Genomic DNA, 23,588 nt, shown 5'->3' on the forward strand with positions numbered 1-23,588 from the left:
CTGCATAGTCTATATTTGTTTTTTTGCTTCTTCACAACATTAATGACACACACACACACACACAAAACGTACACGTGACACAACTATTTTATGTAGGCCACATTTCAATATATATCATCCACGGCAATTCCATTAACAAAACCCTAGAAAATAGTATATTCACTACTAAAAGCGTGTCAGGAGAATTGTTAAGTACGAAACCTCCAGCTGTGAAGTTTTTTTTCTTTCTGTACACCTTGGTGACAAATCTAATGTTTGCAAAGAGCAGGCCTGTAGCAACAACTCATGAATAACTGTAATTTAGAAAAGCAATGTTGGTAATCTCCTCCTATTGACACCCACGCTACCCACACCACAACACAGAGGCAATTATGACAGTGTGTCGCCGAGCTTACTCTCGCCTCTTCCTGCCCACAACAGTAAATGTACTTAAACAGAGCGGACGCCTCACCATTGTTAATCAAATTGGAGCAATTACACAAAGGCAAATCTTCCTGCTTTTACAAAGTTGCAGCGGACTCAAACAGCCTCACGTAGGCCGTAAGGGGCATGTATACTTGTAAGTGTTTCCCCAAACCCATGCAATGTACACAACTGTTTCTATCCCTGCATCTCCTCCACGACTACACAAAACGGTACCATGTGCCTCAAAGACAGGATGCAAAGGCAAATTCTGGGAATTATCAATATTTTTTTCTATAAATGCACAAAGAATGCAAATGTTAAATTTTCAATTCTAGGTTAAATATTCTATCCTTTGCAGTGAACAAAACATATGGAAGTTATTTAGGCCCTTCTCCCCCCAAAAAGCCAAATATAATTGAATCAATCGAAAGCCTTTGATTATGGAGTGATCCTGACTTAAAAGATTTTAGACTTGATGAAACACTTTTTGCCCTAACTGAATGGATAAGAGGACAACACACACACACACACACAAAGTATCTTTGTATATCATTCAACTCTGAATACTTATACTTAATTAGCCAATTAGTGCAGATTCTGCTTTATACAGTTGAGATGAATTGTATTGCATGTGAATTCAGTCTCATTTTAAGAAATTAAAAAACATATCCAGGCAAAATTTGTATGAATTAATATTTGACATACTCAAGCGAGCCATTTCTGTAAATGTCCCTTCTCAAGTTTGTGTCCAACTAATATCAGGTTTCAGTTCTCCTTTAGGCCCATTTCGGTCTTGCCTCAAAGATGCACTGTACATTCTTATCACATAATTATAGATAAATATTCAGGACGTATTAGTTATGCTTGGCACTAGAGGTATTGGAGCAGTATTGGTTTCCATTGTAAAGGTTGGCAAGTCCAGGACGAGAACCCATCATTGATATCAAGTCAGGTGTTTGTCGTTTACATACATTTACAACCAATAACGTGGTCATAGTGACAAAATGTTTGGGGGGAAAAAGTATATCCCAAAAATTACAATTAAAATATATGAGAACATGAAATCAACTTAGGGAAAAATCATAATCGTATTTTAAGATCATTTCAAACTTAAATTATGTTGATAGTTAAATATAACTGACATGAGACGAGGCCAATATGCCTGTTGGTGGTCAATAATAAATCAATTTCAAAAACAAATACATCTTGTCAAATCTTAAACAAACCCAAAACTGTATCATGATACATTTGATACATTATTTTAATTTTATTTATTTTTACACATTTTAGGTAAGCCGATAATGGTTTTAAACACCAACCACATGGATATGCAACTGACCATTTAGCAAGCTATTCAACCTATGTAACGTTCCCACCTCGACCACCTTTTGATTAGGCCTACAAACCACCATATTTCGGGTAATCAAACTCGAACAAGAATCAAGTTCAAGAAAACGCAACTATCTTCGGGAACAGAAAGTTGTTAGTAAGTCTAAACGATCATCTTAGTTATTGAGCATGCTACATAGTGTCAGTCATAGCCGTAGTGCGCAAAAAAATAAAATAAAAAAACATTATCCAGCGAATAGAACAGTAGCCTTGAAACGTGTAATGTCCTAACTTGTGCTTTCCCCGTGCACATTGATCATGACAAAGTTCAATGCCCGAGAGTGGCGGCGACTCGATTCAGTGGAAGAGGTGTAAAGAAACACAGCAACATTTTAAATTCATAAAAGTTACTGCTGCCAAAGAACAAGCTAAAATCGAACGCTTACAACACTGATTCTAAGTTTGAAACTTTTGGGATACAAGTTAGACCCAGCAAAATGCTACCTTTTAAATATCGCGTTTTAGCAGTAATCAATACAAAGTGACAATTGCATGCATGTTAATGACTCCAAGTGCAGAGACCTATAGGACGCCGTCCAGGGGAGCATTGGAAAATGATGTTGCCACCTTTTGTAAAATAACATTGTGTGCATTCATTCATATCAAATATGTGGGAAGATGATAGCGTGCACATGTAACTTATAGGAAAGGCCATCTTCATTTTAGGACTGTAACTCAAAAAGAAGTCCACGTGAAAGCGCGCTCGACATCGATATAGGTCTAATATGAACTAAAATAGACATGCATGTATATGTGTACATATGTAGGAGATAGGCGCCATCCGCCATGTGTTATTTAGTTCAGATGGCTCTGACAAACCAGGAATGCTACTGCACACAAAGTTACTTGTCTTGAGCAACGTCAGTCCATTTCGCCCTGTCCCTGAGGAAGAAAGCATAAATGCAACAAAAATGGTTAAACACAGACGAAAGGCTCACTTACCTGTGTTAGGCATAGCGGAGAATACATATCTGTTGTATCTAATCTTGGATGTGGAGGGTGTATGTATGTGTGTGTGTTTGGGTTACACGAACGGGTCTGCGTGTTTATGTGTGTGATGGTGTGTGAGTGAGTGTGTGTGTATGTGTGAATTATGTGTGGGTGTGTGTCCGTGTTTGCCCGTGTATGCGTGATGGCTGTGTCCGTGATGGCTGTGTCCGTGTTTTGAAAAGAAAAAAAAGGAGAGACAGAAGGGAGAGAGAGGGAAAAAATAAAGCCTGCCTCTTGCTTTCACATTTCCAACTCTGCGAACTGCAACCAACGCTTCACCACCCCATAGAGCTGAACTTTAACCCCGCCTCGAGTTACACTGCTTCCACTTTCCGCACTCATCTATTGTACAGTGCAGTAAAAGCCGTAGAGCAGTCCCTTCGTTGGATAACTCAAAACTTTCACCATAAAAGAAAAAGTCCAAAGGCAGACTAGCTGCAGCGGAGAGGTTAAAAATCACGGGAAATAGGAAGAAAATAAGTCATCTTCGGACAGTGCTAATCTTGTTCTCATACTAATACCATTACAAAAAAAATGCTGATTGTCATACGTTCGTTCTTCTGAACTCGATATGAGTTCTCCCATTCACTCCGGTTTCTCGAAGAGACAAAACAAATCTCGCAACAACCGAAAGCATTGAAGGCATGTGGTGCGGCTGGCTTCACGGTGGAGCGAACTCCGAAATGAGTCTGTCGGATTTACGAACAAGGAGGGTGCGGTAGTTAATGAAGGTGATAATATCCCTGAACACCCAAACAATTGCTTGTTGCTGAAGCCCGACAGCTGGTTTCCGTTTAGAAAATGATCTCTAACAGCAGACGATAAAGTGAATCCGTGTTGCGTCTGTTCTGTCTACGGCGACAGGAGCCACAACCGCCTGCACCGAGTTCCATACAGATACATACAGTTCACTTTTGTCCACAGTGCCTGAAGGACAAACTCTTGTACTCCCCTCTCAGCATAGCTCCCAAAGTATACACGGTTTATGGGAAGTAATGAGACCAACATAAATACAATGAACATGTAGAACAGAAATATATGATATATATATGATATATATATATATATATTTAAATGTTCAAATTATAGGCTGCCTTATCCTGTCTACTTGAGCCCATTAGCCCCGGAATGAAATGGCTTTTCAAACAACGCAAACCTATCAATTTCAATCAAGAGCAGGACTCGTGCAAAACTGCCACACCACCACTGCTAAATAAATGTTCTTATATGATGTTTAACGCAAATTAGACCGTGTATGGCCGTGAAGAGTGGGCTCAAGAGATCACCACACACTATATAAGGGATATACCGCCCCTTTTGAACAAATGCTTAACTTTCAAATTCGTCGGACAAAGTAACAGGCTTTTCGGTATTCCATATTATTTTTTCGACCCCTATCCATATTTACAACAAGTTATAATTATACTTATTTGTATTATTGTTCATTGTTATTATTAAGCTATTACTAGGCTTTTAGCCTATTGGTATTGGCCTATTATTATTGCGGATGATAATTGACATACATTACATGCAAATCAATGCATGACCTATCTATCTGTTCATGGCATACTAGCCAATTTATGTCAATTTGCACAACACATTTCCTATGAGGGGTGGAACAACGAGAGCAGAATCTAACAATTCAATGAAGTGCATTAAACTTTACATAACCCAAAACCAAGTATCTCCCCTGATAATTATATAATATAAACGAGCGAGGGCCATTCGAGAGACAAGATTACCAATAATTTTCCTAACTCACATGTCATTATGTAAGCATGGTCACGGTGCCCTCCTAACACCGACAGGCCTATTATCCAAAACCAAAGCATCGTGCAACTCCAGAATTTACGCACGCTCTACAGATCACTGCATACTTGAAACTTAATGCATTGAGTTTCAATCATTACCGTCTAGACAAAGAATGAATTCTAATGAAATATCACGTGGACAAAACCTCCCCAAAAAGCCTCAAACAAACGGTATACTTGGCAATAGTGAAAACTACATGCGTAAAGCATGCGTAATAACTTTGGTATAGCGCCTATATCAAAAGACTGAGCAACATTTTACAATATGTCATACTCCTAAATTAGGCTAATATTGTTGTATAGCCTATACATCCCAAACGCCCAGGGTTAGCATTGGTAGCCTTTTGGGTGCTTCACCTGCCCTTGCAGACAAGTAATGGTTAATATTAATCAAAATAATGGCAATAAAGAAACACCCATTTAGTGGTAAACAAAAGTAAAACCAATACACTTAAACACATTTAAACAGGACTTGCCTATAGCATAATTAGCCTACAGTACGCCTGGAGGCGTTCAACATTGGTGTGACTTAGTATTTTGACGGATTTCTGTTCAAATATTAGATTGGCCCGACATGAGTCACCCACACACTCTTGGTCCACTGATTCTGTATGGGCTGCTCGAATTTGTTTTCAGTGAACAACTTCTGGCCAGAGGGAGAAGTCAGTTGTGCGCCCTCTAGGAAATGGCCAGGGAAGCGACCACAAGTGGAGTGTGTAGTTCTGCTACGTAGCTACATCTGACCACTATATACACACACACCTGCACCGAGACAGCGAGATCCAGCAACACCAGATGCATGCTTATTCACAGTCTAAAGTTTCATTGACATACCGTCAAGGCTAAAGGTGGACTTGCAACTGCTATTGCTACTAGGTTATTGTTGTTACAGCATAGCCTAATAATATAATATTGGAGCATAGGCTGCTTGAATTCCCGAAAGCACTCACAACGAATGGGATTTGACACAATCGTTAGCCTATACCCAACTGAAGTGATTATTCACTATGTGACTATAGATCATGTGTTGCTCAACATTGTAAATAAAATGTTGCTCAAGTAATTCATTTGAATAATTGTCTAGGAGCAAATAAATACAAGCCACAGACCATTGCGCCACTCAATATGAGGGCGGAAAAGGGAAAATGGTCTACCCATATAGTTCATGTGCTTGGCCGGACAATAAATTCAGGAGACGTACACTGTATTTTCTCATGTTGCAGCGCATAGAACCTCTATTGAGATTAGGGCAATAGGCTAACATGCTATCGCTATTTGGCCAGCCTTCCGGTATCCATATCGTCCGTGCAATGCTAGAGCTCCGTCCTTTGATTGGACTAAACTCCAGGATTTGAAGCCCAGCATCCATCTTATTGGACAAAACTCATGTCACAAGGATTTTGTCGAGAAAGCGTTTTTCTGCAATCGCTCGTTTACTCTGCAGAACAACTAGTTACCACATAACGAAACAATGCTTTTCTCAATCTGGTCACTACGATGCCCTTTTGTCAGAAGGCAACACGGAGAGTGCAGGCTCTGTTTTGTTCCAATACCAAAGTTATTTGGCGATAAAGATATCCGCATTGGCATACCTCGCTGGCAACACAGATCCAATTGATACGGACTATTCTCAAATCCCTGTACAAAAGCAAAGACCGACATTTTAGGCTACATTTTAACCTGTGTACAGGTCATACACACCACATGCACATGTCTATAACTTCTCAGGGTAAAAAGAGATGGTAAGAGGTGTTTGCACGTACCATTGCAATGTAACGTGTACGTGAGAAACTTTACACTGAGACGAAGTGCTTCATTTTCAGCCACCTTTTGTTGTAGTCTGTTTAATTCAAAAAGTATTAACTTGCTGCCGTTGTGTGCATTTTACACCGAAGAAATACAGTATGATAAAGCACAAGGGGAAACGGTTCTTGTATTAATCCCAAAAAGAAAAATATATAGCAGTGAGCCTTCTTTACTCCTTGATATTTGACTGCGGTCCAAGCTTGGCAAAGCTGACTGGCTCGCGACACACACTCTGCCTATCTCTGCTTGGTTTGTTAGACTTTGTGCAGAAGTTGCAATCGATTGAGCGAGTCCCACTTTTTTATTTCCGCAATCGCTTTGCATAGTAACCACGCAGGACCCGGGCGGCAACGGAACGCCACTTCTCACTCACCATGTCCTCCCCTCGAGGAGTCACATACTGGCAAACGATCCGGAGTCGCGTGCCAGTCAGACCACACAGTCTGCGTTTTGCTCCCGCATGGAAAACCTACATTTTCCCACCTATATATTGCTGCATACCGCACTCTCTCAGCCCTTCCTATACGTTTACGGCGCGCATGGGACAGAGGGAGGAACGCCGCGGCGCCTATTGCGATCGAAAAACCGTAGCCTTTTGGTACAAGTCTAGTGCATTATTGCTGCTTAAACCTTTAACACCAGAGCATTGTTGCAATGCTGGACATCTAAGCAATGTTATACTATTACAATGAGGATCTGCGAACTCCACTGAAGGTGCACGTTTATGGCTGGTCGACCAAAAAATTAACACCAAATCTTTTCAGCGGATTTTCTACTGCGTCCCCATGGAGATATCGTAAAAGGTCACCCATAGTGTACGGAGGGGTCGTATTGATTTAGAAGGCATGCATCATCATGTCATAAAATATTCGTATTGAACGCTTCTACATTCTATTTGTGCATAAAGTGGGAGTGTATTGTTAGGCTATATTCGATTTATACGTGTTCATACAGGATTGAACCGTTGGTGGGCTGTATTTATTCCGGTGTTGATTTTGCCCTTGCGGTTGACTGCAGTTAGATATATTGTGTGAAAGAGTATTCAGCTATACATTTTACAATGGACATGACACGAAATGGTGGTGTTGATTATTTCCTCAAATAGCCAAATAAACTCAATTTGTAAACGACAATGTGGTGTTTGCTTGTTGTAGGTTATATGAAGTAGCCTGTTTGCGCGACCAGAGGTGACATTCCATGCAAATCCAACGAGTGTCCCTCTGAGGTCAAACGCCTACTATTGAAGAACATTATTTTGAGAAATGTGGGGCGATTGTTCCCACAGATGCTGACTCATGTATGTCAAAACGCATGTTGTGTATTGGGACGTGCTGAACATAGTCCTGCCTACACTATAACCTTCTGTAACGCTAATTTCAATGAGGCAGGCTCGAACAGCGCGTACCCTCCGTTTTCACATTCGGTATCCTACTATTGAAGTCGCCTATAGCTTATATTAAAATGGTTGTTTGATATTTTCGCAATAAAAATCATGACCACATCTTCATGCCCAATTATGTTCCATAAATCGGCATAAGCCAATTGCCCATTTTTCCAAATGACTTCTTAATGGTCAATTGCAGACCTACAAGCAATGTTTGGTATGTGTCAATTCCCTATCGTGCTTGATCAAGTTCCATTTCAGGACCAACTAATGAATGCAGTTATGTAGGTGGGAACCACCTGCCTCTTCACTCTTGAATTCAAAGTGTAAAAAAATAGAAGTGGTCCCACGAAAAACAAAACAAAATATAAAAAAGACAAGCAGCCCTACATAGGCCTACGATGTGAACTCAGATATTGAGCATCTAATAAATCCAGACAAGTTTTATTTAATACTATCATAAAAATACAAATAAAGTAATTTAAACATGTTTGTCGCTGATTGACAGTATGTGACGTCATCGTGAATCGTTTTCTCCTGGCTCAGAGGGTATATATATCCTGTTATGGTGCAAGTTGTGCGCCTGCACCCAATAATCATACAGGTTCGCACGAAGGAGTGTCAAAACGGCCACTACTTCTTTTAGTGTCGCTATTCGCCACAGAGGAACGTTCACTGGTTACACTGTACTTTTACCACTTCTCTTTACAGTTCACATCTTACAACAGCCATGTCATATCTGTCATAATAAAACTAGAATCGTTCAATCAAAGTGACTATCAAGTTAAATATAACTGATTCAGTAAATTATTATTTTTTGGCTAATAAGCATACGTTACATATTAGACTACAAACGAGATCTCCTGTTAAATCAAAGTCAGGCTGACTGTTAAGGTGCCCTGAAGAAAATCATCCATCAACTGAATGCCAATATTAATTGGGTTTTTACTCAAGTTTGATATTTTGTGTTCGAATCTGTCTCATTTAAATCACATCATTGATTTCAGACACAACTGAGAAATGACCAACTTGGCAACGTTGTCAAACGTTCCGCAAAGAGTTCACAATAAATCTGAGATGTATGCACGGACTGGACAAGGTTTGGGTGGCTCACAAACAGCTTTGAAGGGTGCGCGGGTATGCTTTAGGCCTATCCACAATTCTCAATACTTACAGTCACATATATTTTGAAATCACATATAACGTGGTTTATGTAGACTATTAATTAACCTCCCGCAAAAATCAAAGGTCGGTGCTGTAAAGGCAAAGTTATGCGTAAATGTATAATTCATATACATGTATTCTAGTTCCAAATGAAACCAATGCAATGAGCATATCATGCTTTTTATTGCTACTTGTTTTATCTGGTAAGATCGATCCAGTTCTTATCAAAAACCCGTTGACATGGTGGCTCGAGACGCCTTTATAGTATTTTCTGCCAAGTTCTGCACACAAAAATGCCCAAAGCCCCAGCAACCATGCCAGGGCTGCCAATATACTGTACTATGCCCAAGCAAGAAGCGGCAGGGGGCTGTGCGCAGTTACAACATCTTATGAATAGCAAATACTGGAACGATCAAGTCGAATATGTAAATAGGTTTTCAAGCTTATTAGACATCGGAACTTTAAGGATGAGTTGGAACGCCACAAAACTACATGATGGTCTATGGAGTCTGTACTGCCCCTCCGAAAGCTTCTGCGACTGCAAGGTAAAGCACGTTTGGAGGATCATAAACTAAGACATATCAAAGGTGATTACAGGGCTATTCTTGAAGTGAAATATTGCAAGTCATTTGACTGTCATGTGCGCGTTTGCGAATACAGATTAAAGAGGAAGAAGTGCCTACACACATGTAGCCTACCCATTGTCACCAACATTGTCGGCAACTGTCGGACGTGAGCTACCAGAACAGTTATTTTCGGAGCTCCGAACATTTGATCTGAAATCTATCAAAAGAGAGTGGGTGCAAACTTGAATAGATACAGTATATAAAGAGTCGTTGGCCATTTCAAAACTGGCAGATCAATCCAACCAAGCATGTGACTTAACTTGATCCAGAATTGATTCAAATAGTTAATGATCTTCGTAATAAGCATGTTTTGTTTTTTTGTAGTTTGCGTTAGTTTGTTGGAACAGTGCAGTAAAAGTTACGCGGTCGTAGGCGATTCTCCAGGACACTATTTCTTGAAGAATAACTCATGACTAAAACACATTGACACTGGCCAAAAATCACGACATTCGAAGGTTATGGTCACAGACTCAAATATATTTGGAAAAACTTGTCTTCGTTCAATGCTGGAAAAGTATTGATGTAGGCTATGTACCACCTTCTTCGGTACGTAAAAGAAACCACCGTTTCTCTAAGTTTGTAAACGATAGTGATGAGAATGTGTGAAAATCTAAACTTGACGGTTTCAACACAAACATTTTAAAGACGTTTGACCACCTGCTGCAAACGCGTCACTGAAAGGTCAACTTTACGCTAAATGGTGATTAGACTGTTTGTTGTTGTTGTGTGATGTAGAACATCTCCTTCCTATTCCAGGTTAGTTTTATAAGATACAGTGAGGACATTATAGGCAAATATAACCTTAAATCACACATGGCGGGCAAGACAAACACCGTATCCATCTTGACAACTTTTAGGCTAAATTAGTAAATATAAATTCTGCTTTGAGGTAAAGGTATACCACTCATACTGCTTACACACGCACACAGCTATCTATGGAAATAATTCATTTGGATGGGTTATGTGCAAAAATGAAACCCTTCATCTTAAAATATCCTACTATAAGGCTACCATATATTGTAAGTGATTTCAGCATTATATTTTGTTCAAATATAGGTCTACCTGTGAATGAACTGTGAATAAAGGTGTCTGGAATTGAAAAATAGGGCCTACGGAAAACATGGAAACAAAACACCAAAGTAATGTTAGGTCTATAACACAACAATAAATGTTGCTAAAGCCTATTTTCTTAGAATAAAACATGATACTAAGGTAATCATCTCATGAAAGTTCAGAATCCAACATGAGAAAATCATAATAATTTCCCAGATATAGAAATAAAAAACTTCAAGAAATTAACAAAACATTTAAAAAATGCTGAACCAAGTGTCTGGGCAACTAGTAGGCTATAATGCATGCAGTTTACTATGCTAGATTGTTCATCCCGAGGTATGCTGTCATTAAGAAGTCATCATTGTTTTTTCATTCGTTTTATAGTTTTTCATCAATTGTGAAGCTGCCTAAATTACAGGCGGTGACGGCATAAATAGTGGTGTATTGGTCGTTCAGCATGACAGTAGAAAGGATGATTGTAGAAGTCTTGTAATATCATTGACATTAACTTAAATTATAGCAGAATAAGAAAAAGGGATACAGCTGACAGGATAATCTAGTAATGAAATGAAGGTGTTTGGTTGATTTATGGAGCTATTGATTTAATTTCTATTAGTCAGAATTGATGACGTATTAATTAAACATGCCTATATTCAACAAATATTTTGTAACCATTAAGTTAAAGAACTATTTATTTGTCAATACAAATATAATTTGTAAACTACTAATATCAAGAAAAGCATGTTACTGTTAAGGTTTTTAATGACAGCGGGATTTTTCCCCGTTTATTTGAATGCCAAAGATGAGTCGTTCACAAATGTAAATATATTTCGGTGCCTACTTCAAATGAATTCCCTCCGCACATTAAAGCAGGTCGACACTCCATCTAGAGGTTCCTGATCGAAACTACATGATCTGAAGTTCTATCAGTTAGACACAACTGATAGTACTGTAGTTTCAAACCGGTAAGGGGTTATGTATGCACGTTTCATCTACGAACAGATTTGGCCCCAAAACAGTGTCGATAGATGTACTCATAATATAAGTACTCAACAACCCATATGGTTGACGCTGTAGGGCACGCTATGACATAAAATAATATATCTAAAATAGGACCTCATGAAAGTAGGATACACGTGGGAAACTAACACTATACTCCTAATGCCTCGATCAATTCAACTGTCTGAATATTCACTGCATTAATTAAGCATCAACGGGTGAGGGAGGGGGGTCTGATATTATTTGAGAAAAATGTGCTTTACAAAGATCAGAGGTCTTCCTCGTAATGGATTTAATTCTTAAAACATAGTGATATCATTTTTAACCAAATACATTTATATTTGAAGCTACCTCTGTCTGGATGAAGTCAAATAAATAATACATTCACACAAATATAATTATAAAAATAGACAAATAGAGTCCATAGACAAAAAAAACAATTCACTACTTTCGGGATGTGAACTTCTTTTCCTGTTATTCTCTCAAATAGATTATTTACATAAAAAAAAACGTTTAACAATAACCCTATAATACCGTTTTTGATAGTAAGGATTATTAATAGTTTGCTATTATTCAATGCATACATTACATTATAGTCTGAAAATAAACTAAAAATATGAAATAAAATAGCTTTGAAAATATATGCCTTAAATTCTAAAGAGGTCTTCATATGAATGAATTCGATTAGTCGATTTTCGATACCATCTATTATTCACAAGCAACGTTCTATTTTCAAGACCTTTGGTTGATATAAGGTGGTCTGGCTGTAAATATGATCTTGACGAGAATAACATACCCGCTAAACTGCAACCCACGTAATGGTGCACTGAATGCCTGATAAACGCGCGGTTCCACTCCTCTTGACAATTCACACTTTTACCACAAGGGGGAGGTATTTCAATGTTCAATCTCCAACATTACAATTCGGAGGCAAGGAGGACTTTCCTTGCGACACCAGAAAGCTATCTCTACCACTCAACAGTGAACTGACAGACTATTTATTCATGAGATCATGCAAATTCTAGGAAAACATATTTTACTCAACTGTTACATTGAAAACATTAGAAGTGTTTTCTCTTCCAGCGCCCAGCGCTATTGAATAAACTTTCTGTGTGTCTGTGTGTGACAAACAAACAAAAAACATGAAAGTAAAAAGCTTGTATGAACATTGCACTCGTAAAAAGCTTGTATGAACATTGCACAATGAGAGAGCGATGCTCTGTAGTCATAATTAGTTTCTGGCGCACATACAAGGCGTACTCCACACACAAAAGACCACTGCCTCAGTAAATAGAACATTCCCCCCAATATGTCCACCTGGTTCACGATGGCTGTGAAATGGCACTTTGGGGGAGTGGAGGAGTGTGTGTGTGTGTGTGTGTTAACGCTCTGAGCCCCAGGGTAATTACACTATCCAGTTCTGAAGCAGCTTGCCTCCGAGGCCCTTCCATAGCGGGGCCTTATTAATAAACAAGGAGCACGTCTGTGGATCCCCTTACTCTACTGTAACCCTACTGTGCCCTCCAGAGAAGCCGTGGCACCAGCGTACATTACCCAACGATTCCACTCAACAACCGGCACCAACACTAGATTCAAATGACCCAAATGGATGGGAGGGCAATATGGACATTTTCAACCCATAACAGCACAACGAGAGAGAAAGAGAGAAAGAGAGAAAGAAAGAAAGAAAGAAAGAAAGAAAGAGAGGGAAAAGGAAGGGGGTTACTGGGCGGTTTGGACCCTGTTGGCTCCACCTGCTGCCATTGAGCTGCCAACACTGGAGGTTGGCCAAGACCAGTCCACAGCTCAGCCTCCTCCTCCTCAGCCCACACATTCACACAGAGCGAGAGAAGGGGGGGGGGGGGGGGGGGGCTGTGTGATCTGGGGCTTACTCCCAGATCACTCACTCATTCACCAACATCCTGTCCCAGTGCCAAAAATCTAACCATTACAAACCAATAAAAGTCCTCTCTCTATCAATTAGGTATGATAAGAAAAGATGGACGCCACAAAAAAAAAAAGAACACAAGAGTGCTATGTTTACAGCCTGCACATACATCTCTAAATGGCCCAGAATGAATGAATTAAATGCTCTAAACATTCTCAAGACAGGTAAAGTTGGTTGGAAGTGCCCTTAAAAGGATTGTGTGGATTTGGACCACGTTCCACTTGGCATTTGAAAACAAAGCCCATTTGTCCCTCGGCGTTGGCCCATTAAAAAGAAGACCTTGTATCATCTCGGCCCGAACAAGCTGCTCCACTATTTGCTGAACGGCTGAGCAGCAGCAGAGCCTGGGCTGGGCCTGTAGCCTGAAAGCCTAGCGCGGACCAGAGGGGTACGGTGCGGCATGCTAACAGAAGCCCTGATAAAAGGGGAAGCCAGTTGTGCTATGAAAGGAGAGGCTGGGCGAACAGATGGGCTCTGGGAAGACCCGAAACCTGCACCACTGTGTGTGTGTCTGTGTGTGTGTGTGTGTGCAAAACACAGATAAGAGTGCCTCTGCAATGGCTTTAATGAGCTGGTCCTCTTTAAACAGAACTCCACACACTCTGGCCTTTTCACTCTCCAGCTGCAGCTGTGACAGAGTGAGGTAATGACAGCCAGCCGGTGCCACCTGCCTGCCACTGGCTGGCTCCTCGCTCAACACAGCGAACAACCAGCAGTGACCACAACTACATCCGTCACGACGAAGGCTGAAACACTCCAAAACCACGACCTCATCTACTTCGATGAGGCCTCTCTCTGCTAAACACCAAAACCACGACCTCATTTACATTTACCAGGCTTCTCTGATACACTGCAGAAGCCCCGGCACCTTCACGTTCCAGACAGTGATTGCCGTCATAATGGAGGATATAGGATGTGTCAAGGCGGCGTGACCTGCAGCGGTGCTGGGCTGGACTGTAGTGGAGTCGCCAAGTCAGCAGCGGAGCAGAATCCAACTGATACATCATGCACAGGGAGGGACGTGTCAAAAAGGTATGCCTCCGCCATGTGGAAATATACAATAGCTCAGGATTCACCCTCAGCATCCCTCCCTGGAAGAATACAAGCAGCTAGAGCTTGTATGGGGAGGGGTCAGAAAATAGTGGTATGTGCAGGACAGTTGGAGATCAAGAAGTACATTTCTTCCCTTCTTTACCTCAGAAAAACACTGACACACGAATACACACACACACACACACACACACACACACACACACACACACACACACACACACACACACACACACACACACACACACACACACACACACACACACACACACACACACACACACACACACACACACACACACACACTCTTTAATGCTTCCCTCCAACAGATTGCAGACGCATGCCAGGTTTGGTGTGGCCCAGCCTGACAAGGAGCCTAACATTTACTCTTTAAAGCCCCCATGCAGTCTTTTTCATGTTATTTTTAAATCATGACTATACTGAATGTCTAATAAATCACTATTTATTTCATGAAAATAACTTTGAATATATGTTTCATTTATTTCCCTCAGCCTCCGTTTGCCATTGAAACGGTCAGTCTGATTGTGTGGCGACACAAATTTAAATAGATTTACATTCACAGCCCTGATTGGCGGACAGGATCGTCTAGACTAGAGCCGACCCGATCACCCCTTCATAGTAGGAGGATACATATGTAAATAAAATATGATTGGTCATTGGTCAGAATAATCAGATCAGATTGTGATGATATGGGCCAAAAACTCCATCCCATTCCTACCTGAACAGGTTGATATTCCAGGCATTTTTTCTCCTAACAGCTCTTACACAAAAATGACATCATTTTCACAATTTCTGAGTGTTATTTCAACCTCAGTGTGGAAATATCATGGACAATCTCATTTTTAACAGCACTGCCCCCTTTAAAAGAGGCCTGCAGGCAAGTTTTTAACATACGCAAGCTGTTGGCATTGCCAGACATATGCTGGGTCTCGCTCACACAACTCCCCTTCCCCTCACTCCTTCTGTCTACTAGGCAGGCAGGCAGGGCCTGGGAGTAGCTGCCTGCAGCAAACTAGCATGGATGTGCCCTGCTCTTTTCACGACACCAGGGCTGGATTCAAAATAAATCCACCACAATTCAAACCATTATCACAATGACTATAAAGGATACAGGGTGTCCTGTAAGAAAAAAGAAGTGTGGCACAACGTCTGAAAATGTTTGCTGTCATTTGCCTCATGTGAGTTCGGCCGTGTACAGAAGTACTGTAGTGCCAATATTGTGGATGGCTGACGTCCAACCACGTGTCTTGATATTGATAAGTACACCCAGCTCTTTACAAGACATATAGAGGCGGGTTTCAGCGCACAGATTAAATCTAGACCTGGACTAAAAAGTGTCCATTGAGCTTGCTGTATAGTTCAGGACTATGCTTTATCTGTGCCTGGAAAACTGCCCCATAAGTTGCGACTCACTGCATAACGGAGTACAGACCTGTATGGCCTTATTGGCCTATGACATTATATAAGATGTCTCAGCTTGCAGAGACGACTGTAGTTTAGGGCCTTTGTGTGTGTGGCTGTGCAGTGGCTTTCGCTCCACAGAGAGCTCCACTGATAGACTAGACACACAGAGGCACACACACACACACACACACACACACACACACACACACACACACACACACACACACACACACACACACACACACACACACACACACACACACACACACACACACACACACACACAAACAGATGTACAGACTCACACCCCCCCCCCCCCACACACAGCCCCCCAACTCAATATAAAAACATCATAAGACATCTGCCAGCTGTTCTCCCCCCCCCAAAAAAAAAAAACAGGAGATCTGCACACACAGCTGGATGTGGAGACCATACCCTCCCTCCCACCCACCCACCCCCCCACCCCTCCCCCTCACACACACACTCCCTCCCTTCCCTCCATGCACATCTCCCCCACAGCATGGCGGTGTAATTGTCAGGTGAGTGGGATAAAATTAACTAAAAAGGGAGGATTCAGAGGCAATCCGCTAATTACAGCCGTTCATTATGGCGGAGAGGGAGAGAGTGAGAGAGAGAGCCTTTAGCAACTAACATACCCAGGCTTTTTGAACGCAGATGGGAGAGATGAGAGCGAGGAGACAGAGAAATGGTTGGCTCGCACTGCGCTAACCCTAGTGACAGACACACCGGTTCAAAGATGGGCCCCAACGGCTCGCAAGTCGATGGTAGTAATTAAAAGGTAAAAAAATAATGTAGTTCCCACTCATTCCCGACGACTACACTACACTAAGCTTCTCCTACATACTTTACTTATGAATAGTCACTATAGCGTAATCATTTAATGCTTTTTTAATTGAAATACCACCATCCTATACTTTCAGTATGTGGGGGTAGACTGTAGACTGGGGCCTACTGTCTTTTGTATATTCATTCATTCATATCCCGTGTACAGGCGAGGTGTCTGCTGTGAGCTATATAGCGGCACTGTAGACGGTGGCAGTAGCAGTGGTGGGACTTTCTGGCTTCTCTCCGTGGAGCGGCTTGGAGAACCCGGCTCGGGCCCCTCTCCTGGGGTGTGACTAACGTGGGGCGACAGTGCCAAGGCAGGAGAGGACAGCAGCCCTGCCAGCGAGCTCGCGCCACTCGGCTCGGTTCAAGGCCGCTTTTGTTGTGGGCCCACTATCTTCCCACAACATGTGCTTCTGTCAGGCCGGGGCTGCCCAAATCCCTTATTGAGAACCTAAATCCTCTTGATGCGCTCCCGCGCTCCCCTTTAATGTCTTCATTTTCCATACACATTTCTCTTGAGACGAGGGGAGGTGGGATTCAGAACAGATGAGTAATTCATCACTACATTATGGCTCTACCTTAAATGTATAGCTGCTGCTGGGAAAGCTTTGATCTTTGCAAATTCATATTAATCTTTGCTGTGCTGTGAGACGAACTGTTTCACCATAAATAAGTAGCACATTGAATGGATTCTATTGATGAATTCATAAAAATAATGTATGCTACATCCCCTTTTCTCCCATGAAAGGGCACTCAAAAGGATTCCTGTTCAAATTAAATAATAATCATAACAAATTAAATAATCATAAAAAAAGGTCACATAAAATAAATGCTTTCAAGGAAATATCTGAAAAATAAAACAGCAAAAACTGAAGCAAACAAAGAAAATCGGAATATAAAATCCTTAACCGAAAGGAAATTTCAAGCATGTCTGAGGGGCACCTGCTCTCAAAGCAGCTCCAGTCTTGGAGTAATGTCTCCCCCTGGTGGCTATTGACTGCCAGTGCACAGCTTTGAGTTAATTAGTGACTCAATGAAACCCAGTGCATCCCTGCATCAAACAACACGGGGTTGACAACACAAGTACACACTGTTTGGGGCATAGGCCTACTTTTTACATCATATGCCATATATTACACAACAATCCCATAGCGACTAGAAGAGAAAATGACTTTGGAATTGTCCAGTCCCCTGGACAGGCAAGCCTCTCTCTCTCAGAACCTGGGCAGGGGTTTCCACCACAAGGTCAGAGAAAAGTTATCCCCCTCAGTCCCGGTGTAAAACCCCCCCAGCTTACACTCTCCCCAGAAATTGGTTTTGAAAAGGGCAAGAAGCGGCTGGCTCAGAGAACCAGATGTGGTTGTGGCTACGTGGAATTCTAATAAGATAGCAGACTACCAAGCTTAATCTGCCCTCCTTTCCTCTTCCTATTGTTCTCCCTTTCTCAGTATCCCGTGGCCTGCTTGGAGAGGCAGAATGAACTGAACCAGCTCCCAGAGAAAGCAAGGCAAGTCCCTATGTTTCTATAGGCCCCGGTGCTAGAAACAGTACACTGTCTCTGTCCCACAGAGATATGCATGTCAGCATGCATCCCAAAGGACACCGTATTACCTACAGGCCCTGGTGAAAAGTAGTGCACTATAAAGGGAATAGGGTGCCATTTGGGACAAAACCTCAGGACCAGATACAGCATCACTATGACTGAACCCTGAATATAAGAGTCTAAATGGATCACTTTCATTACAATTACAGACCCTTGAGAAGTAGGTACCGGTATACCACAGCAAAATTATCCAAAAAGGGAAATTAAGTCGTGATTTTTTAATTGGCACTTCATTTGTTGTGGATAGAAGAGCCAATATTAATTTCTAATGCTGAACCCGAGAGAAACACGCCACCTTGTGTTAAAAACAGTACATTGTGAAAAAAGTAGAGAGCCCAGTTTCCCAAAAGCATATGCAGGCTAAATGAATCATTATAACCTTCTAGGAGCCTCGTTCAATTTTGAGCTGTTTCCCAAAACCATCGTTATTAACGTTGCACTTGAAAACGCTCGTAATCTAACGCCTGCCGCAGACCACTCGTAGAAAACCTAAGTGCGTTGTTAGGTTCTTTTTTGCTCTCCCGCATCACGTTAAACATAGAATATATACGCTAAACATAGAATCACATGGTTCATCAGCCTCCCTGTGACCGCAGGTAACTTCAGAACAAAGTTGACTACAAAAAGGCCACAAAGTTGTCAATGTCTTTACATTGATATACCAGCATCGTATAAAGAGATGCTTCAAATTAAAACGAAATGACTGCATCAAAACATAAATACAGTAGGCTATAGGCCTGTTTCAATCATATTGAAATACATTTCATATTCAAATCAAGTGAGTTCTATTTTGCTACTTGTCAGCTAATGTCTGTAATTTGTCTCAATATAGTTCATGATGTGTAGCCTAACGTGCCAAATCTTGGTTTAGTGCATTACCATAAGGGTAAGTATCAGAATAAGCTGCCTCAATATGTAGCCATAGGTGATCATGTATTTCTAAGAGCTGTTCCGTCGTTAGTAATGCGGAACAATTCTAATGTTAAGGTAGGATTTGAAAGGGATTATGTTGATCGGAGAGCAGTGCTGTTTTTCTTTTGATTCTATCAGCTTGGGCAGATGCCTCAAAGACGTACTTAGCAAACGTTCTCTCTGCGTGGCGTTTAGGGAAAGGCGTGTTCGGCCTACATCTTGAGATGTTTTAGAAACGCGCATTGTGAAAAACACTCGTAAGACTGATCCTCGGACCACCTGAACTTGTCCAATAAACGTTTGTTTTGATTGCAAAATGTTTCGTTACAGCCTGCACTAATGAACAAGACCCTAGCCTGCCAGGTGGGGTGAGTGATGAGCATGGCAGGGGTAAAGGGCCGTAGGTACATGCCTCAGAGTGGGGATGAAGGATGCTGCAGGTAGAAGACAGACACACACCATCACTCACTGGCCCTGCCCTCACTCCCACCCAGTGAGGGGTAGGGGAGATGCAACAGTGGAGGGCAAGATCCTCTCCTGCTCTCAGGTGTGTTTTTATTAGTCTTTGTCCAGTACTATCCCCCTGGTGTTTTTGGGGGGGGGGGGTTCTGATTCTTCTACCTTCACATCGTTGCCTCCCTCCCGGGGGGCGTGATAGCTCAGGCTGGCTCATCTGGAGACCAGGGGATGGTGGTGGAGGGCTTCAGGACCACACAGAGACGAGACAAACTAGAGAGGGGGGCCAGGCCAAGTGTTTAGATTTCTGACTCACTTTCAATACACCTCTGTCTGCCTGCCTGTCTATCTCCAAATATGTATCTTCCTATTGTTTCCTGTCTCCCTCTGGCTCTCTGTGTCAGTCTCTCCCCCCCTAATTCTTGGCACCACAGCATTAAATAGATGTGCCCTGGTGAGCGAGAGGGTCAGCCCTTATTTCCGCACGGCTTAATGAGAAGCACACGGCCACGGTCTGCTCAGTAACCCCCCCTACTTTCACATGCTGTCCACCACGCCGTGGGGCCGCGGGGGTTACCCCCCAAACCTGACTGACCTAGATGATCAGCCCCGTGGGAGGGAGGCAGCGAGGTTAAGGTAGACGAATCAGATACCCACCCAAAGCACCAGTGGGATATGGTAAAGGATCTGTCTTGTTCCTTTACAGCACAAAGCTGGCTTCTCTTGCTGAGACGGTCATCGCTAATGGCAAAGAAACTAGCTGTACGCAGTTTTGTACAGACCCACCCACACATTCTGGCTGCGTCAGTTACATTTTATGTTAACATTTTAGTCATTTAGCAGGCGGTCTTATCCAGAGCAACTTACAGGAGCAATTAGGGTTAAGTTTGAACCGGCGGCCTTTCAGTTACTGGCCCAATGCTCTTAACTATTAGGCTACCAGCCGCGTTCCTGTGGCATGCTATGTTCAATGAGTGGAATTGTATCTGGTCACGATTGTTGTTCACCTGCTGTAAATATGTGTTTGTGTGTGTGGCAGGGCCAAGGGGGCAGTGTGTTTGTGAGGGATGCAGCACGTCTGACTAGAGCTCCATGCCCATCTGTCAGGGCCATGGTTCCATCAGTCATGCGATGGCTCCAGCCCATGGCCTCCTGCTAAAACTTCCCCGCCTCTTATTTATCCACTCAGTGTACCTGGCAGAGCCAGAGAGTTGCACTGAAGGACATGGCCACCGCCTTAAAGGTGCACTGTATGATTTATTTGAGACTGGCCTCTAGGGGCGCACATGAGCCAAAAAATCGTCTCCAAAATGGACCTTACAGCACAGAAACACGCTTCTGTGTCCACCTTTTCAACAGGCTGCCTTTGAAAACTCCAAGGTGGGTCACCATCACAGAAATACTCACGCAAGACAGAGAACACATACAAGACAGGCACGTTGCCAAAGCAAACGACCGCGGACACGTGGACATCGGCGATAGACCAGTCCTGACATGTACCGTAGACCTAACTTTATTGCATTTTTCCCCCTCACTTCTCAATGTGTGTGAGAGACTGGGTGGATCTCTCTTTCCTCTTCGGTGTATGTTGGTCATTGCGTGTGTGTGTGTGTGTGCACGCAAGCGTGTGCGTGCACGTGGGACAGCTGCAGACTGGTGTCCCTGGGAATAGGTGCATCATGAATATTCAGGTGGAGCCTCTGGATGAAACAGCTGCCAGAAAGAGAGAGATGGAGAGCGAGACAGAGACCGAGAGGCAGAGAGAGACAGAGGCCGAGAGGCAGAGAGAGAAAGACCGAGAAAGGAGTGAAAGAGAGAGAACGAAGGAGTGAGAGGGAGAGAAGTGAGAAAGAGGGAGAAGGGCGAGAGAGAAAAGGAGAAAAAGGGATTGAGAGAAAGAAAAAAAAGCACGAGATAGCGAGTCACATGGCCCCAGACAGTTGTTTAAGGCCACATCCTGGTCCTGCTGTAGGGACCGGATTATTAGGAGGAACAGCTTTGAGACAACAGAGGAGAGCCCCTACTACACAGACAATCTGGGTTCTGTTCTTTTGTTTAATTACAGCACAGGCAATGCTAACTGCAGACTCGGCAGCAGCAGGTGGAGGGACGCCTGATTGTTCACTGACTCTCTAACAACCTTGGTAGAGACCACAGACCACAATATTTTACTGTACTACAATTAGGTACTGGGCTGTATGTAGAACAGAATCTTAGACTACGAAAGCACCACCACTTCAGTCTCTGCTCAGACACCTGAAGTGTGGACATAGAGAACATTAGCTCACCCTAGCAGTAATGAGAGAACTATTGAGGTTTTCACAGCATTGCAAAACACAGGACTGTCACAACCTATATTTCAGCCTTAGTTGATGTTATATACACTGAACAAAAATGTAAGTTACAGTTCATGTAAGGAAAGCGATCAATTTAAATAAATTCATTAGGCCCTAATCTATGGATTTCACATGACTGGGAATACAGATATGCTTGTTGGTCACAGATACCTTTAAAAAAAGGTAGGGGTGTGAATCCAAAAACGAGTCAGTATCTGGTGTAACCGTCATTTGTCTCGTGCAGCGCAACACATCGCCTTCACATAGAGTTAATCAGGCTGTTGATTGTGGCCTGTGGGCTGTGTGAAGTTGCTGGATATTGGCGGGAACTGGAACACGCTGTCGTACACGTCGACAGCGTGATCAGTTTCCATACCATAACCCCACTGCCAGCATGGGGAACTCTGTTCACAACGTTGACATCAGCAAACAGCTCGCCCACATGACGCTATCTGCCATCTGCCCGGTACAGTTGAAACCAGGATTCGTCCATGAAAAGCACACTTCTCCAGCGTGCCAGTGGCCATTGAAGGTGAACATTTGCCCACTGAAGTCAGTTACGATGCCAAATTGTAGTCAGGTCAAGACCCTGGTGAGGATGACGAGCATGCAGATGAGCTTCCCTGAGACAGTTTCTGACAGTTTGTGCAGAAATGATTTGGTTGTGTAAACCCACAGTTTCATCCGATGTCCGGGTGGCTGGTCTCAGACGATCCCGCAGGTGAAGAAGCCGGATGTGGAGGTCATGGACTGGCTTGGTTACATGGTTTGAGATTGTGAAGCCGGTTGGATGTACTGCCAAATTCTCTAAAACGACATTGGAGGTGGCTTATGGTACAGAAATTAACATTCAATTCTCTGGCAACAGCTCTGGTGGACATTCCTGCAGTCAGCATGCCAACTGCATGTTTCCTCAAAACATGAGACATCTGTGGCATTGCGTGTCTGACAACACTGCACATTTTAGTGGCCTTTTATTATCCTCAGCACAAGGTGCACCTGTGTAATGATCATGCTGTGTAATCAGATTCTTGATATGCCACACCTGTCAGGTGGATGGATTATCTTGGCAACGGAGGAATGCTCACTAACATGGATGTAAGCAAATTTGTGCACAGAATGAGAGAAATAATTTTTGGTGCGTATGTAACATTTCTGGGATCTTTTATTTCAGCTCATGAAACATGGGACCAACACTTTACATGTTGTGTTTTATATTTTGGTTCGGTATAACAAATGATCATATAATCCAATGGATAGTGCATGGGGAGTAGTTCCATGGATAAAGGGCCATTAAATATAGGTGAGAACCACAAGTGAGTACATTACCATTTTCCTTTAGTTCCCTGGTTGAACTATCTGTAGCCCCATGTAGTCTCCCA

General features: G+C 42.5%; 1 protein-coding gene across 10 annotated transcripts in view; it reads right to left on the reverse strand.

The window, feature by feature from the left end:
* Window positions 1-23,588, reverse strand: part of LOC139540768 (nuclear factor 1 A-type) — a 186,909-nt gene that overhangs the window by 139,962 nt on the left and 23,359 nt on the right. The window contains exon 1 of one of the 10 annotated variants that reach the window (XM_071344720.1): window positions 6,359-7,173. The exons of 7 other annotated variants lie outside the window; for them this stretch is intronic. In XM_071344720.1, coding sequence (XP_071200821.1) covers window positions 6,359-6,361 — 3 coding nt within the window. In that variant the 5' untranslated portion in view covers window positions 6,362-7,173. Of the gene's footprint in view, window positions 1-2,736; window positions 3,740-6,358; window positions 7,174-23,588 lie in introns of those variants that run through there. 2 more of the 10 variants (XM_071344718.1, XM_071344721.1) reach the window with 2 other exon arrangements.

This window comes from Salvelinus alpinus, chromosome 16, assembly GCF_045679555.1.
Source record: "Salvelinus alpinus chromosome 16, SLU_Salpinus.1, whole genome shotgun sequence".
Taxonomy (NCBI): Eukaryota; Metazoa; Chordata; class Actinopteri; order Salmoniformes; family Salmonidae; genus Salvelinus; species Salvelinus alpinus.